The 19235-nt window shown below is 38.0% G+C and overlaps 1 protein-coding gene across 1 annotated transcript; it reads left to right on the forward strand.

The window, feature by feature from the left end:
• The first annotated feature begins 1843 nt into the window (after positions 1-1843).
• LOC139939587 (tryptophan 5-hydroxylase 1-like) lies at positions 1844-17826 on the forward strand. Its single transcript, XM_071935599.1, has 14 exons — positions 1844-1936; positions 2830-2976; positions 5895-6088; positions 6988-7087; positions 10410-10477; positions 10959-11009; positions 11704-11802; positions 12133-12179; positions 13114-13249; positions 13590-13659; positions 15032-15088; positions 15223-15318; positions 16733-16866; positions 17625-17826. Exons 1-14 carry the CDS (start codon positions 1844-1846, stop codon positions 17824-17826), a joined length of 1494 nt encoding a protein of 497 aa, XP_071791700.1.
• Positions 17827-19235: the final 1409 nt, after the last annotated feature.

Raw genomic sequence — 19235 nt, forward strand, 5'->3', positions numbered from 1 at the left:
CATAAGTTACTATGAATTACTCTAAACTACTCATAATTTGAATATAATTGACAATTTTTGTTAAAATGTGTAAATGTAGGACAGCAATAAATGTGTGTAAATTAATACAAGTATAATTATAGTTCACCCATAAACAAAAAACATCTATTGGGCTTAATATTTACAAGGTTGTAGATTTTTAGATGGAAAACTGGAGATGGGTGGGGGGGGGGGGGGGAGAGAAATCACATGAATCGGGTATGTAAGTATTATTATTACTATTATTGTGAGAAATGAGTAAATCAGTGTAACGAAAATAATTGTCATGTGAGCCGAACAATATTTTGGAATGTACAACGTGTTTACCAGTATTGGTATTAATTTACGCGATCCTCTTGAAAGCATCGCTCTGTGATTTTCGGTTTTTTTTCTCTCTCTCAAAAACACGTGACGACTAATGAAGCTGCATGAAACTTCTTCTAGGTGTTACACGACGGCATCAACACATGAGCCATCCGACGACACAATCTTCTTTATTATTTCGTTGCGGGATTCACAGAAAAGTGTTGTAGGGGCGCCCAGATTAGCCCATCTAGAAACTGAGTAATACCCAGAATGTTATAATCGAAAACCAGCATTAATTCTGATACCCACGCACTTAAAGGAACACGTTGCCTTGGATCGGTCGAGTTGGTCTTTGAAAAGTGTTTGTAACCGTTTGTTATAAAATGCATGTGGGTAGAAAGATGTTGTAAAAGTAGAATACAATGATCTACACAAATATGCCTCGAAATTGCGTGGTTTTCTTTTTACCTCGTCGACTAACACGATCGGCCATTTATGGGAGTCAAATTTTTGACTCCCATAAATGGCCGACCGTGTTAGTGCGCGACGTAAAAGGAAAACCGTGCAGTTGTCAGTGATACTTGTGTGGATCATTATATTCTACTTTTAAAACATCTTTCTAACCATAAGCATTTTGTAACAAACGGTTTCAAACGCCTGTTATAGACCAACTCGTCCGATCCAAGGCAACGTGTTCCTTTAAGTATATTTAACCATAATTATGTTCAGGCGTTCGTGACCAACAAGTACGCTACGTAGGTGGACGTTCCTTAAAGTGAGTGTTTCATTGGATTAACCGGTAATGTTGCAACAGTTTCATAATTAGCCAACATTGTCTTAACGTGGCGCATCGGTCACCCCAACAATCCAATAACTAAAGACCCATCCCACTTCCTCTCATCAACAAGTGAGGATGATGTATCTATTGCCTTGGTAACGGAAACCAATTTGTCAGTTTCTTTTGTCTTGAAGTCTTACTCACGGGACCGCTGACATCAAATTATTGGCGCTGTGCTTGGAAGCCCTTTTCCCCCATGGTGTGGGATACGTGTAACCGCAAAGACCACACAAAAATGATCATTAAGACAGCTGGACTGACCACTGGTTACATCATCAAAAATTCGGGAAAGCTCTCACCAACGTTTTACGTAAAGCAAAATCCTACTTATAGCAAACGCGCAGCGTAGATTTTGCAGAACACCAAGAAGTCACAATAAAAGAGTAAAGATAACAATTATCATTCTCTTCAATTGTGCAAACTAATTTCATTTTGACTCATTGCAGAACATCAAGAAGTCACAATAAAAGAGTTAAAGATAAAAATATTATCATTCTCTTCAATTGTGCAAAATAATTTCATTTCGACTGATCATTGACGAACTCGTTAACACACTGATTAAAGTTGGCCTCTCTACGAGCGTGGAAGGAGAACCCGTTGTTCATGATCAACATTAATTTGAAAATCAATACCGAAAATTGTTAGCAACTCGCCGGTGGCTAATTGAGAAGAGAAAAAAAGATGTCCTCTGGAATTGTCCAAAGTACTTTACTCGGGAACCGAGCGAGTGATTCGACAACTCGGCAGCACAGTGCGGATGACGCTATAGATATGGTAAGTTTTATGATTTTTAGGATATCAGCATTTTCTGTTTTGTTTTATCAATAATTCAGGACGTGGATGGAAATTTTACTATTAGGTGTACTTTTTGAATATTGTTTATGTCACATCTAGTTTAAACTATTTTAATTACTCTTTAGTTCGACCTTCGGGTCACGAAGTTTGTCAATTTTAATACAATTCAAATTCAATTCAATGAGAGATTTGACACGATGGTGACAAAACCATGATGTGGAGTAAATTTAGTCTTGTATTGGGAATTGTAGGAATATAAAGACAATTTTTGTGCCTCCCCCCCCCCCAAAAAAAACCCCGCAATTGTAGATGACGAAGTTTGTCACTCTAAATTGTTAAAATATTGGTGACACCGATGACAAATTTAGGTAAAAGGAAGTACTGTCTGGGCCATTGATTATTGTTTGGCAATGACACGACGACAGCTGTTAAGTGAAAATGCTGAAATACACATGAGAATTTTAAAACAAATTTATAAGGACAGTTATGCGATGAGATGTCACAAATAACAATGCCAACGACAATGATGACAATGATAGTGATGACAATGACAACTTGGGCAGTCAGGTTGGCTCAGTGGTTTGGTTGCTCTCCCTGCCTTCGCCTCAGTCTGTGGACCCCGGTTCGATTCCCGGACCCCGGTTCGATTCCCGGACCGGAACCTTACATGTGGGTTCGGTTTCTCAGTCCTTATACATTGACTGTGTGCGTTTCGCATAATTACAGGTTTTCCTCGCACGTCCAAAGCTGGAATTTCATGATCGTCTTATATCTACAAAAAAGTTCGTGTGATGTTTCCATAAAGATACTTTGCCGACTACATAATATAGTTAATTCAGAATGATAAATGTATCTCTTATCATTTATCCCAGGCCAAACGAGAGGCAGACAACCAGACTAAACTGCGACGGGCCCGCCTCGTGCGACGGGTCTCGTTTGATCTGCTGACAAGGAAACCAATCGTCTTCTCATTGAAGAGCGACGTCGGTGCTTTGGCAAGGGCCTTGGGGACATTCAAGGTAAATCATGTTGTTCAATAGAATAAGACCCTACCCCACCCCTCCCCTCTCTACTGCCAAAAAAAGTACAATGATTGTCTACAGTATTAGAAGGAAGATGCATTTTTGTTTTTAGCGTGAAGGTCCCATAGGTCCGTTTTTGACAGGACTGATCCGAAACTTAAAATCTAATTTTCAAATAGCTAATTTTATAGATTTTAGCCTTCAAGAAAGCCCCTGCTGAGGTCGAAACTTCACTTCTGCTAACTATTTATTTCGTATAGATTCGAGAAAGTTAATGTTCCGACACATTATTTTAGCACATTATTACATTGATAAGCAATAATAAGAGTACAGCTTGTAATACAGGTTTCCAGGCCAATATCGGCAAAACTGTATTCAATTTAATTAACACGCATTGAATTCATGCATAGGCCTGTCCCACCAATCCATTAAAACTGAGTGGTTTCTTAATAGCTAGCTATTAGTGCATTCAATTTTGTTTTGTGTGCATACATGATTTTGTTTTTCTCATTCACTGCTTTACTCGACATTAACCATTCATAAGTTAAATTTGTACTAACTATTTTTTTTTTATAAATTGATGGAATCATCAAGATTATCGAATAATACTTGAATGTGTTGCTTGTATGCGTTTTCTTGTTAAAAAAGCAATGTGTTTCATGTTTGTGTGTGATTATTATGGCTTCCCGAGTAAGCCGGCCGCAAAAGTTTATTTCATGAGCCTTTAATTTCTAAAATTTCAGACTCTCCCCTGCATTGCAGTAAATAACGAGATCGATTAAAACATTGGATAGTTTAAGTTTTCAGCAAATGCCCAAAATGATCTTTCGAGGAAAAAAACAACAACCTCAAATTTGAAAAAGAAAAAAAGAAGAAAAGGTGAAATTTTCTGTTGGAATCTCCCATTATTGCACAAAGCAAATAATCACGAGAATAAAGGGAATTGATTTGACGATGTATCAGAACCGTTTAAAACGCGTGTCTAATGCTCTGATTGGTTTGTTGTATTGTGCCTTTTAATATCTGTTTCACTTTGCGATTTGGGGATGAGGATATTTTAACAAATCGAAGAAGTTTTTAACAAATTGAGGAATGCCGCATACTTATTTCCTCATTAACTCCCTTTGAAAGACATTATACTCTAATATAGATGACCATGCCACTCTTTAAAGGGAAGGCACACGTTTGGTAATAACTCAAAACAAGTACTAACCTAAAAACTGACATGGTAACGAGCATTGGAGAGCTATTGATAGTATAAAACATTGTCAGAAACGGCTCCCTCTGAAGTAGCATAGATTTTGAGAAAGAGGTAATTTCTCACTAAAATAATAAAATACTTCTAGCCCGAAGTCTTTTATTCCTGTCTGAAAGCACACAAATTCGTTCAACAAGGGTGTTTTTTTCTCTCATTATTTTCTCGCAACTTCGATGACCAATTTAGCTCAAATTTTCACAGGCTTGTTATTTTATGCTTGTGTTGGGATACACCAAGTGAGAAGACTGGCCTTTGACAATTACCAAACGTGTACCTTCCCTCTAAAGGAAAGTATACGTTTTGCAATCACACGCACGCATACAACAGCTTTCCATAGTATAAAGCATTTTGATTGACGTCATACACTTCAAAGTAGTGTGGTATTGTAAAAACGTCCATTGTTGTATGCCCAAAAATTTGAATTTGAGAAGCGTTACCGTACTGAGTTAACGCTTCTAAGATTGTGCGTTCTATATAGGGAGTATTCTCCACGCATTAACATTATTCGCTCGGGATTTTTTACATCTCAAAAACGCAACCAGGACATTTACACATGTTAGTTTTGTTGTCTCCATTTTTATAAAGAATTTTTACAACCGAACGGCAAATAAGAAATACTTTGCCTTTAATAAGGAATCACAGAACAAATTCTCACTTTTGGGTGAAGAGGGGCCAAGAACGTGCTACAGACAACGCGCTACAGATCACAACCTTCTTTTAATTTTTTTTTTTAATGCAACTTCGCCCCAAACAAGGCTAAAAACCACTCTAGGTAAGGGGCTAGGGGTAGAAAATGAACGACCGTTCCTAGTTATTATGAACGGAATTATAGCGGGGGAAAATTTATACAAAACGAACCGACGAGCGAAGCGCAAAGCCACACGGGCCCGCTTATGGGCCACAGTGAGTTTATTTTTTTGACATTGTGTTCTATAATGCGGTCAGCTAGGACACTTCAGAGGCATTATTACTGTTATCAACTTAAACATTGTTACATTTCATTTTTAACATTTGTTTTGTTATTACTTGTTAAGGGGGGGGGGGGCGTCGGCTTATAGTTGCAAGCTAGCCGTTAATTGTAAGGAAACTTTGGCGATGTGTTTAAAGCCATTTTAGACAGGATTGTATGTAATTGCACTGTAGGTATTTTACGAGAAAAACCGATCAACATATTTTACAATGCTCCTTAGAACGTTTCAGAGGCGGAGTAGCTTGACATTTTGCTTCATTTTGCCAAATGTTGCCTGGCCGCATAGAAGGGAATTCGCATCTTTAAATGTGATATAAAACAATATTAGATTTCTGTATTGTTTTTTATATTTATTGGTTTATTTCATAAAAAACATTACAAAGAAATGAACAGTATGACAACCGAGATGGTTGAATTGCACTAGAATATGTACAGTATAAAAAGTTATTAAAAAGAGCAAAAGGTTAAACATTTCTGTGTATTATGTTTAGTACAAATTATTACTTAAACAAAAAACTATGGGCAAGGTCTGGGATGGCACATTTTTTTATGGCAGTTTTGTTACTTTTGCCTTTTCCTGGACGGCCTCTGCTTGTGACAAAATTATTGTATTGTCAACAAAAATAAATCAACTAAAATAGATAAACATTGAATTATTTACTCCACCATCCACGGCTACATTTTTAGGAAAATCAGATCCAAGTTTTACACATCGAGTCCCGGCGTTCTGAGCGCCGGAAATCTGAGCTTGAAGTCTACGTGGACTGCGAAGGCAAGAAGGGACTCTTCATGGAGCTTTTGGACCAGCTTCAACGGCAGATGAGCTTCGTTCAGGAGCCGATAAGTGACGCAATGAATAGCGGTTTTAATGAGGGAGGTGAGTTAACCTGTTACAACGGTTGCAGCGCACCGAGGGAGTAGTCGTTATATACAGCGATTGTCGTTATAGAGAGCACGTTATAAATAATTTATATATGCATGTCAAGACTTTTTTGCTTATGAAGAGTTTATGCTTACAAAGAGTAAGGCCTACACCTTAAAGTCCCGAATCTCATTTTGCTTGTAGCTTCTTTGTGTCGATGTTCTCATCTGTTGCACAGAGGTTCTGCTTTTAAAGAGTCCTAGATAGCCTAAATTACGAAATCCCGAATCTTGTTTTTGCTTTACGGTGATTCATAGTTTTGCTGTTCTCTTTGACCAGTCCCACTGACCATGTTATAATGAGACTCGACTGTAGCTGGCGGTAAAAAAGACATAGGGGAGATCGGTCAAAACTCTTCCCAAATAATTGTTTTTGAGCCGTGAACAATACCAGTACTTTTTGGACTCTCAATTGGAGTTCGGGTCACGGCAATTAGTCACGAAAAGACGACATCTAAAAACAAATCCCGATACAAGGTACATCAGGTTATGCGATGTCTGGTGACAAGACGTCTTGAAGGTGAAATGGTGGGAGGTAATGTGAACCTAGCCACGCAGTGGGATATCGAGCGCAAGCCGTTCGGCTCACACTACAACGCCCGTTTCAACCATAGCCAAATTCAAAACCCCGAGAAGCGCAAAATTTCTCAGAATCAAAAGATGATAATATAAACACAAAACAATGCTCGTATAGGAACAATATTTGGTCCCAAGTATAAAAGTACAGTTAAACATGCGGTATCAAACTATTAGATTGTTTGTCACTGTCGAAAACTGATTCACCGCGAACCACCAACAACAAATTTGATGAACTTTTAAACTCTTGCGTTTGTTTATACCCCATAGAGAAAATGGGGAGCATTGATGACGGACCTTGGTTCCCCCGGAAGATCACTAACTTGGATCAAACAGCGTGCCGAGTTCTTACATACGGCACTGAACTGGATGCAGATCATCCGGTAAAAGGAATTAACAACAGCCTTGTATTTACTATACACACACTCGTATACATCCTTAAAGGAACACGTTGCCTTGGATCGGACGAGTTGGTTTATTAAAAGCGTTTGAAACCGTTTGTTATGAAATGCACATGGTTAGAAAGATGTTTTAAAAGTAGAATATAATGATCCACACAAGTATCACTCGAAATTGCACGGTTTTCCTTTTACGTCGCGAACCATCACGGTCGGCCATTTATGGGAGTCAAAATTTTGACCCCCATAAATGGCCGACCGTGTTAGTCGACAGAGTAAAAAGAAAAACCACGCAATTTCGAGGCATATTTATGTAGATCATTGTATTTACTTTACAATATCTTTCTAACCATATACATTTTACAATAAACGGTTACAAAACGCTTTTCAAAGACCAACTCGACCGATCCATGGCAACGTGTTCCTTTAATGATGAGTGTTGTTTGTCGAATGTATACGCAAAGTAAGGACTCAAACACGTATCTACCAAACAAGGTACTCAAGCCACTGAGTATATACAAACTTTCAAAAAGATAGATTATTGCAATGATGAATTCTGAGACCCAGTTATGTAGCACATTACATGTACATGTATATGGTTTACAAGGTGCTACGGCGCAAACAACAGCCACAGCAGGGAACACCGGGGCAAACCCCTTCTCTTTTCGATATGTGCACTGGGTTCTTTTACATGCGTTACACAACACATGGGACCAACGGCTTTACGTCCAATCCGAAGGATGAAGCAAGGGTTAAGTCTTGCTTAAAGTAATAATTCAAAGCCATTTCACCCATATTTGTAATGTATACTGCCGCGACACTCCAAAACTGAGTGTACACTATTTACAATCGCAGCGTTGTTTATAATGTTTTATAACAAATATTAGATCATGTGAACGAAGAATCTTAGAACTAATGGGGGAAACCTTTCCCTATACTTTGTATGATTTCTGAATTGCTTGAACGGACTTTAATTGGTCCGCTCGCAATAAGAAAGTTTAGAGCAATTGTTTTGTTGGCAAATGTGATGAACAAACGTCATGTGACGTGTTCTAGGAATACGTCACGCAACTGGATCGCTGTTGTTGTTGTTGTAACGAACCGCCGCACTTCTGAACAAGAAATAATAATCCCTTCAATAATTGACCGGAAGTATTGTTTTTATAAATTGCGTACCGATGTTGGACTTTAAAGGCACTGGACACTATTGGTGATTACTCACAAAGTTAGCATACAATTTTTATTTGGTAACAAGCAATGGAGAGCTGATGATAGAAAAGAAAAAAAACATTGTGTGAAACGGCTCCCTCTGAAATAACGTATAGTTTTCGAGAGAAAAAAAAGGTAATTTTCCACGAATTTGATTTTGAGACCTCAGAACTAGATTTTGAGGTCCCGAAATCAAGCATTTGCAAGCACTTAACTTCGTGTGACAAGGGTGTTTTTTCTTTCATTATTATCTCGCAACTTCGTCCACCAATTGTGCCCAAATTTTCACAGGTTTGTTATTTGTTGCATATGTTGAGATACACCTAGTGAGAAGACTGGTCTTTGACAATTACCAACAAGTGTCTTTAAAACCAGCGCAGTCTGTCTGCCTGTATTTACACCCGTCAATTAGCAAAGCTGTCCCCGTTGAATCTCTATAGTCTGAGCTGTTTCCTTGATGTAGTGAATTGTTGATTACACCATCGAGAAAGCTATACGGTTATGCCGTCTATGATTACATCGATGAATTTTGCCAAACCCTTTCAATCAAGTCACCAGTTTCGCTCAGGGAACGGTTCGTTCGGATTACCAAAATTGTAATTAGGCATTAAAGCCATTGGACACGTTCGGTAAACAGTAATTTCCAAGGCCCACACTTCGTTTATCACAACTTCTGTATCAAATAACAAACCTGTGAAAATTTAGGCTCAACCGGTCATCGGAGAAAATAACGGGAAAACCCACCCTTGTTTCCCCACGATTCGCCGTGTCATGACATGTGTTTAAAATAAATCCGTAATTCTCGATATCGAGAATTGATATTGTTTTAATGTTTTCTCAAAAAGTAAAGCATTTCATGGAATAATATTTCAAGAGTAGTCTTTCACAATTACCTTCTGTAAACCCTGTAAGTTATTTGTAAATCTGTGAACTTTTTTTCTGTACCGAAAGTGTCCAATGGCTTTAAAATGATGATACAATCTTAAACTTTGTTAATGTACATTCATGTACGGGACTACGTCCTACCTCATACCTCACAGACAGCGACTTAGTTATAGCGACTCACAAATGCACGATCCACAGGCGTCGTTAACAATGCCAATTATATCCTTCTAATTACCATTCGTATCATCTTTAATTTCCCCAAGGAAAACCCACGTCTTTAAACAACACACTGCAGGGGCATATCTAAACAATGTTTGTATTTTAATTGCACACACAGTCAATTTGATTTTGAGACTTAAGATTTAGAATTTGAGGTCTCGAAATCAAGCATCTGAAAGCACACAACTTCGAGTGACAAGTTTTTTTTTCTTTTTATTATTATCTCGCAACTTCGATGACCGATTGAGCTCAATTTTTCACAGGTTTGTTATTTTATGCATACAATGAGATACAGCAAGTGAGAAGACTGGTCGTTGACAATTATACACTATCGGATCAGGAAAAACAAATAAAAGTTCACATATTTACAAATAACTTACAGGGTTTACAGAAGGTAATGGTAAAAGTTTTCTCTTGAAATATTATTCCGTGAAAAGCATTATTTTTTTGAGAAATCGAGAATAACGGATTTATAGTAAACACGTGTCATGACACGGCGAAACGTGCGGAAACGAGGGTGGGTTTTCCCGTTATTTTCTCCCGACTCCGATGACCGATTGAGCCTAAATTTCCACAGGTTTGTTATTTTATATATAAGTTGTGATACACGAAGTGTGGGCTTTTGGACAATACTGTTTACTAAGAGTGTCCAATGGCTTTAAAGAGTAACATTTTGAAATAATCTGAAGTCCCAAGTCTCTTATCTGTTTCCCTTTTGCTGTCCTCTTACAACAACGTTGATAGTTGTCTAGATGGTAGACACTGCTGTATAACTGCAAGGGTTGTGGGTTCGAATCCCATCCGAGTGATACTTTGTTCACAGGACTCGGGAAATACTGAGTAAACAGTGCTTACACACATCGGTGTAAAGGTAAAACCAAAATTAATATAACAACTCTCCGTAAAGTGGCTATAGTCCCATCGTCCTTGATATACTAAAAAGCGTCGATTGTATGAAACACTTATATACCTAAATATTGTCTTCTTCTTTCAGGGTTTTAAAGATACTGAGTATAGAAAACGGCGGAAGGTCTTTGCAGACATTGCTTATCAATATCGCCAGTAAGTTTGCCTTATGAATATTTAAATTTACAGATACAATAATCCCGCCCCTTATCATATCCACCAATCACAGCCGAGACCATGTCTTTCTCCAAATAAAATGGAAACCGAAACGGTCCTTTCGAAAAAGTTTTTTAGCGGGACAGATTTACGCTGCGTGTGTTTGATACGTGGCACCGAATCAACAGGGCCAAATTTCAGAATATTTTGGTGTTAAGCATACCTAAGCAGGACACCAGTTACATTTTTGACATGTCAAATAGTGTTTTAGCTGGTAACCTTGTTATGGTAAGAGTACTTTTATTGTGCTTAGCAACTTTTTACGCTTCAGCAGCTCTATTTGGTTTCATGGTGGTAGGTGCCCTAATGATCGTCAATACATTTTTCTTACGTAATTGATTAATGAACCCATGACAGTGTGACGACATCATCAAAACTGAACAATTATTTTTTTTTGTTTTTGTTCAAATCTTTATTGCAGTGGCCAGCCGATTCCAAGGGTAAAATACACATCAGAAGAAACTAAGACGTGGTATGAAACATTTTATTGTATTATTATCACCGAATCAGACACGGGCACTCCATACAGCATCCAGTGATTAAGTTGTACACTGCGAAAATCCAAGTCCAGCCCTTCGATATGATATAAAATCGGGACAATGTCATGTGCATTGGTTTCCACCAAGCAGTGCCCATTCACCAGTCACAACATTGGCAGTAAAAAGGATATCACAAAATCACTGTTTAAACAAAATCAACAATTTCATTTCCATACTGCTGTTTTCGCAGCAATTTCTTAGAGGCAACGGACACTATTGGTAATTGTCAAAGACCAGTTTCACAATACCAAACCTGCGAAAATTTGAGCTGAATTGGTTGCGAGATAACAATGAAAGAAAAAAACACCCATGTCACACGAAGTTGTGTGCATTCAGTGCTTGGTTTCGTGACTTCAAATTCTAAATCTAAGGTCTCGAAATCAAATTCGTGGAAAACTACGTCATTTCAGGGAGCCAATTCTCACACCATGGTACTATCAACCTCTCCCAATTACTCGTCACCTAGTAAGGTTTTATGCTCATCATTATTTTGACTTATAACCAATAGTGTCCAGTGTCTTTAACATCTTACATGGCTCTAAAAAACAACATGTTTTTGTTGCGTAATTATGTGTTATTTTGACGAACCTTTTCGTAATTTTTTTTTCTTCAAATTTCTTTATCCAGGGGCAGAGTTTTCTCTGAGCTGTCAAGACTTTATCCGCGCTTTGCATGCCGGGAATACTACAACAACTTACAGATCTTGAGAGATCATTGCGGTTACAGGTAAAACAAAAACAAGCTCTTTAATATTGGCCAGTCTATATGTGATTTAACTATTGGCTGCTATACCCAAGTGTTGTGTTGGTATTCTCAAGTTCAGCAACTGAGCACTATCAAGTCAACATTTTGCGAGGAATATTTTTAATTTTCGACGAAAACCCTACAAGAAAACTTATTTAGAAATGAAAAAAAGGGTAAAAATACAAAACTTTTTTTATTTTGTAGATTTTTAAATCAAATTAAAATTTGATAAACCGATTGAAGAGTATACTGGAATTTTCAATGATGCCGCATTTGTTACGTTCATAACTTTTTGTAATTTTGTGACTTCAGGGAAGATAACATTCCTCAGCTGGAGGACGTGTCTGTTTTCTTGAGAGGTAAGTTTGGTGTCTATCTGTGTGCTTTACTTTAGATTTAAAGTGCTACAAATTCGAAGAAATTACACTTTTCTCACCAGTTAGATCTGTTTGCTTGTTATATTATCTTCCCGTCACCAAGCTATAAGCATATAAAGCAACACAGAAATTGGTTATGAATTGTGCAAATCAATAAAGTGTCGTTCAGCAACTAAAACGACAAATCTTTCTAGTCATTGTGAAATTAGCGATTAGCTTGTGAGGATTCGGACCCACAACCTTATGATTGCAAGTCTTGTTGTCTAACTTCTGATAAACCTTTTCCAGGGGTCGATTTCACAAAGAGTTAGGACTAGTCCTAACTTAGAACTAGTCCTGGGAGATATACAAAACGTATGACGTAGTCAAAAGGTTAGGACGAGTGACTCGTCCTAACTCGAGATAAGACTAGTCTTAATCATTTGTGTTGGATTTGTTTCTTTGTTTGTTTAGATGACCTTCCCGTGTACGGAACTCGGCAAACTCCCACAAGGGGATCTAAAATCCAGGGTGGCAACAGCCAGTATCTCTCCTGTACAAACACGGACGTTTATGAATATGAATTGAAAAAAAAAATTGTGATTCGGAAACTTAACAAACAAAACTGGTTCCATAGTCATTGTGAAATTCAGGGGTTAGCTCGATATGATTCGAACCTACAACATTTTGATTGCAAGGCCTGCCCTCATTTCGCGATTTCTGTAAAAACATTAATAAAACACCCGAATAATCATGCTTTTTGCATAAAATAGACTATTTTGATGTGGTCATTTTGACCCGAAAACGGGTCACAGTACTCATTTTGTCCTTTCCAATTTGTTTCTTTATTCCCTTGCAAGAGTAATGGGTTTGGGAGTTGATAAGCATGTTTCTTAAAAAATTGCTTAAAAAAAAAACAATTTCCTCTGATTTTTAGAACGCACGGGATTTCAGATTCGCCCTGTCGCTGGTTATTTATCATCACGTGACTTCTTAGCCGGCTTAGCGTTTCGTGTATTTCATTGCACACAGTACGTACGTCACACCTCAGACCCACTGTATACACCTGAGCCGTAAGTAATAATTGTTATGCATCTTCACGATTTTGTTTTCTTACCAATTCTGTAACGTTCCTTTAAAACAATACCTCTGCATATTATCTCAAATCCTCCACGTCTAACAACTTACTCTAGCCTTCCTTATTGAGCACGTCCTTCAAATCATTCATGGGGAGAGCGATCTTTCTAACATGCCATGAGCACTAACTTTTATGAATTTGTGCGCTTAATAAGATTGCATTACTATTATTATGATGTTATTAATTAAATGTTGAGGCTTTTTTTTCCCTTTTTTTTTTAAAACACATTCGCACGAATTATCTTTATTAAGACATTTTGATTGGTTTGTCCTTAGTGATTGTTGTCATGAGCTGCTTGGTCACGTGCCGATGTTTGCCGATAAAGCTTTTGCACAGTTGTCGCAGGTAAGTTTTTGATAATATAGGCTTTGTTCTGGATCGAGTAGAGGAACATAATTTGTTTACAGATTTGTTTTTTTTATGCGTATGTTGAGATACACAAAGTGAGAAGACTGGTCTTTGACAATCACCAAAATGTACATAATCCCTTTACCTTCACTACTTCCCGTCTCTAATTGAATCTTAGTTTTAATAAGGAATCGTCAAGCGCAAAAACAATGGTTAGTATGTTTTGAGCAAACATTAATTAGTCAAGCTTTCTGTGAACGCAGGATCTGGCAATAATTACAATGAGTCAGTCCTTACTGGAAATAGAATGACCATCACAACAAAAAAGGAAAATATATTTCAGAGAGTTGATTGTTCTGTGGGTATAGTTCAGGTTGGAGTAATTGCAAGGATTACACGGTGCCTATCAACAACGGATAAGTTTCGGTGTTTGGGTGAGTTGTCTTTTTAAAGGGAAGGTACACGTTTGGTAATTGTCAAAGACCAGTCTTCTCACTTGGTGTACTACATAAGCATAACATAACAAGCCTTTGAAAATTTGAGCTAAATTTGTCATCGAAGTCGCGAGAAAATGATAAGAGAAAAAACACCCTTGTTGAACGAATTTGTGTGCTTTCAGATAGGAGTAAAATACTTCTAGTCTTTTTTATTTTAGTAAGAAGTTACCCCTTTCTCAAAATCTATGCTACTGTAAGCAAGTGGCAGGGAACACAACAATAAAGAATATACAGGTTTCGGGAAACTCCAGATGTAGTTGAAACAGTGGTTTGTTTTATATTAACAGTTGCAACAAAGCAAAACTACAATGCTACAAATTATTAAGGTTTTAGGTTGTAAGGGCTATGAAGCATAAAAACCGATATAATAAGTTCTATAAGCCATACTTGAAAATGCTACCGCAAAAATAATGGGGCATGATGTTGTTCCATTCGCACCGAAGGGAGTGGAATAACGAATACAGAAAATTATTACACTGTACTATACAAATACTCTCTCTTAGTTCTTCAAAAAATGCATTTTGATTAAATGAATTTATCATTTCCAGAACCTTTGCAGTTGGAGACGAACACCGTTCGTCGATTACAAAACAAATTTAAAATCTGCAAAGGTGCATAACTTGAGACATTTTTTATATTAAAACAATTTACAGAAAACACAATGAATATTACTCGTTTCAGAGGGAGCCGTTTCTCACAATGTTTTAAACTATCAACAGCTCTCTAATGCTCGTTACCACGTCAGTTTTTAAGTTTTACCGAAACGTGCACCTTCCCTTTAAACATAAATCAACTTGTTGTTTTCACTAAAATGATTCGAGATAATTTGCAAATAAATAGTTTCATTGATTTTGTGAATCTTGTTTTACTAGGAAATTGGTTTAGCGTCGCTCGGGGCGTCGGATGAAGACATCAACAAATTAGCATCGGTAAGCTGATAACAAATTAACACAAACCTAAAGTCTACAATAACATTAGTTCTTTAGCGCAACCGACTCAAACGTGGATTTTTAGTAATTTCTTATAGTCTCCATTTATTGTTGAATCTGAATTCCTCTTTCAGTGTTACTTCTTCACAATTGAATTTGGGCTGTGTAAACAACAAGGAATGCTGAAAGTATACGGAGCGGGCCTGCTCTCATCCATTGGTGAACTGCAAGTAAGTGATACTTCGACCATAAAGCAAGTCAATTTATGCCTCGATGCAGCCAATTGTGTTTCGTTTTTGAAAAATGTTTGTATCCTGCCACCACTTTTTCATTCGTTATGAAATAAATTTGTATCAAATCTGCTAGTTTCTAGTTAACTCTAACGAGATATTCCTTTTGGTAAAAAATTAAGCATGGAAAACGAAATCTTTTCTTTGTTTTCTTCCCGAGGCCCATCCAAATTCCACGCATACCAACGTCACTGAAGCATAGTGACAGTGAAATCTCGATTCTTTTGCACGCCCTGTTCTTATATTGTAACACACAGGACACTAACGATTGAGTGTGTACAGCGACGTGCAAGAACTGGATTCGAACCAGCCTTGATGTCGAGCGTGATACTATGTTAGTTACTCAACCGTCAACAATTCATGACATGGTCATGAAGTTATCAGGAAAACGCTGATAGCCCTTAAAGGATAACTTTCCGTATGGCGCCACCACTTTTTCACTCATTTTTACAAAAAGGGATATGTCAATCAGGTAAATTAGATACTATATTATTTATTTCGAATGAAAAAGTGGTGGCGCCATACGGAAACTTTTCCCCCTTAAATTGTTCGTAGGATTTTGATGGCGTACTTACCTACTGCAATTGAGTAGGACCTCATAACGAACCTTCCACAATCCTGTCATTGGGTGCGTTCATTTAGCTTCCCTGGGTCGAGCTCGGTCTGCCCCAGTGCCCTGCTTGTGGAGTGTGTCACTTGGGGGTGACCTAGGGTGCGTGCCGTCACCACAAGAGGGCGAGTGTGATCGTTCGATTAGCTCTTGTCAGGGGCTCACCCGAGTGAGCACCGCGGGGTCGACCCAGGGAAGCTTATCGAACACACCCATTGTAAAAAGTCAGTGCGCATGCGTTAGTCGTGGGATGATGCTGGTCTAGGTGGCGATCAGGGGAGATCAAGGCTTGGACTATTTCTTGGGACGAAAGGAACAAGTAAAGTGCAAGTGCTGTACTAATGATCATTGATGTGTGCGTTCGTTTAGCTTCCATGGGTCTACCCCACGGTGCTCGCTCGGGTGAGCCCCTGACAAGAGCTAAACGAACGACCACTCACCGCTCTCGTACTGACGTCATGCACCTGGGGCCAGCCCCCAAGTGACCCACTCCACAAGCAGGGCCTTTGGGGCTGACCCGGGTGAACCCCTGGAATGCCGTCAAAAGCTATTCGAACGCACCAGGGCATACCGGGGATAACCCAGGGAAGCTAAATGAACGCACCCATAATGTTTTCACAGAACTCGGGTAAGTACTGAATGTGCAGTGCTAACACGTCGGTGTTTATGGGTGAAAACAAAAATTAATATAATATTGTATAACCACTTTGAAATACCAAACAAAGTATGGCACTTTTTATCCAGCATGCGATGTCAGCAGACGCCAAGACGTTGCCGTTCACTCCCATCGAAGCCACGAAACAAGAATGTCGTATCACCACCTATCAGGATGCATACTTCGTGTCAGAGAGCTTTGATGAAGCCAAAGAAATGATCAGGTATCTCATATCTCCCTGGGTCTTTAAAGGCAGTGGACACTATTGGTATTTACTCAAAATATTTATTAGCATAAAACCTTTGTTGGTGACGAGTAATGGGGAGAGGTTGATGGTATAAAACATTGTGAGAAACGGCTCCCTCTGAAGTGCCATAGTTTTCGAGAAAGAAGTAATTTTCCACGAATTTGATTTCGAGACCTCAGGTTTAGAACTTGAGGTCTCGAAATCAACCATCTAAAACACACAACTTCGTGTGACAAGGGTAGGTATTTCTTTCATTATTATCTCGCAAGTTCGATGACCGATTGAGCTCAAATTTTCACAGGTTTGTTATTTTATGCATATGTTGAGATACACCAACTGAGAAGGCTAGTCTTTGACAATTACCAATAGTGTCCACTTTTAAGTTGATGAAGCGAAAAGCAGTTAACGGCACTGGACACGTTTTGGTAAATGTCAAAGACCAGTGTTCTCACTTGGTGTCTCCCATGCATAAAACCTGTGTAAATTCGGGCTAAATTATTATTAGTCATCCAAGTTGCAAGAAAATAATGAAAGAAAAAACACTCTTGTTGCACAACTTTGTGTGCTCTGAAGCTTGTTGGTTGTTTCAGTGAGAAAGTACCTCTTTCTCAAAAACTACGTTATTTCAGAGGGAGCCGTTTCTCACAATGTTTTCATATACTACCAACAGCTCTCCATCCATTGCTCGTTAATAGTAAGTTTCATGCTTATTTGACATCTCTTTATGCTTACAGGGATTATGCAAGCAGCATCAGGCGCCCGTTTTCCCTCCGTTACAACCCTTACACCCAGACAGTGGATATTTTACAGACGGCAGATCAAATCAACAGTGTCATAGATGAGCTTAAAGATGACCTAAGTCTTCTCAGTAGCGTCTTGGAGAAGGTCCTGGTGCCTGATGACGCCACCGGAGAGCAAAACAACATACAGGAATGACGCGAGAAATAAACCATTATTTTTTGAGAAAGGGGAGTTCGAACCGGGTAACATTGTATTCAAATTGAAATTGAGTAGTGCTGTTTTCTTCCCTCTCTGTCTCTCATCGCCCAATGTCATTTTTTTTTTGTCCGAAGAATTAAAATAAAATAGCTCTTGCTTACCGCCAAATTCTTGGCCTATTAGATCACCATTCATCGCTTACGTGCAAGCGCCGAATTTCTGCTCGAGTTTCTGCCCATGTGACATGTGAATTGAATCATGTGACAGTTAACATGTGACATGTTACATGAAATACGTGACATGTAACATGCAAAGTGAGTTATGTGACACGTGACACATAATGTAAAATGGAGTACGCTCTAGAGATATGTATAGCTCTATGAGTACGCTACATGTAACATGTATTATTTAGCTTGCATGTAAAATAAGTAACAACCACAAAACTACACATTAATCTGAAAACGATTTGTGGTAACTTTGATTTATTTTATTCAATTATAGTATTGGGAGATGTTCAAACAAATTACAAGTACACCCGCCAATCATAGCACACATGTGATAAAAATATAAATTATGGAATACATCATACACTGTATGTAAAAATTCTAGTACTGATTATTCATAAGTTAATTAGCATATATTTGTAGGGACGTGTACAAACAATACAAACATATATATGTTATTTACTAACATTGTTACTTAATCCGAGATTTGTGCTCAACAAAAATTGTTAAGATTGTTAAGATACAAATCTTCTGCGTAGAATTTGTTGTTTGCTTAAATACGGTAGGAATTTAATACAAAACCTAAACCCGGCAAATTTTCTAAAATTAGGAAGAACAAAAAGAAGGATGAAACAATAAATTGAAGTTAATTCAATTAAAGCAGATTGCTTTCGACACTCCATGTGATGGTACGGTGGGAACACCATCCTTACGGATTGGCGCGTTTAAAATTATTGCATAGTACTTTTAAACTTTAACTCTAAGTATGAACATAATTCATTGGAAATACCACTTTTTCTCGACTAAATCTAAACTTGGTTTGGCTTGAATCAGTACTTTAGCCAAAATCTTTGGTATGAAGCTATATGTGATGAATTACAAAACGCCAGTGAACAACATGTTAGCAAAGCACATAATAATTTATGTTAAGGGAAATTATGTCTTTAGTTTTTGGAACCGTTTTGGTTGTTCTTAAACTTTGCTAAACGGTTGCCGCGGTTTTATTTAAAGATTCTGGACACTGATGGTAATTGTCAAAGACAATATATGCATAAAAAACTGTGAACCTTTGAACTCAATTGGTTGTCGAAGTTGTGAGAAAATAATGAAAGAAAAAACACCCTTTTCACACGAAGTTGTGTGCTTTCAGATGCTTGATTTTGAGACCTCAAATTCTAAACC

The sequence above is a fragment of the Asterias amurensis genome, chromosome 7 (assembly GCF_032118995.1).
Source record: "Asterias amurensis chromosome 7, ASM3211899v1".
Taxonomy (NCBI): domain Eukaryota; kingdom Metazoa; phylum Echinodermata; class Asteroidea; order Forcipulatida; family Asteriidae; genus Asterias; species Asterias amurensis.

Excerpts from the sequence above, each read along its gene's own strand:
- LOC139939587 (XM_071935599.1), top strand. The coding sequence starts at position 1,844 with ATGTCCTCTGGAATTGTCCAAAGTACTTTACTCGGGAACCGAGCGAGT. Across the intron at positions 13,250-13,589 it reads CCACTGTATACACCTGAGCC|TGATTGTTGTCATGAGCTGC; the intron begins GTAAGTAATAAT and ends GTTTGTCCTTAG. Across the intron at positions 13,660-15,031 it reads CTTTTGCACAGTTGTCGCAG|GAAATTGGTTTAGCGTCGCT; the intron begins GTAAGTTTTTGA and ends TTGTTTTACTAG.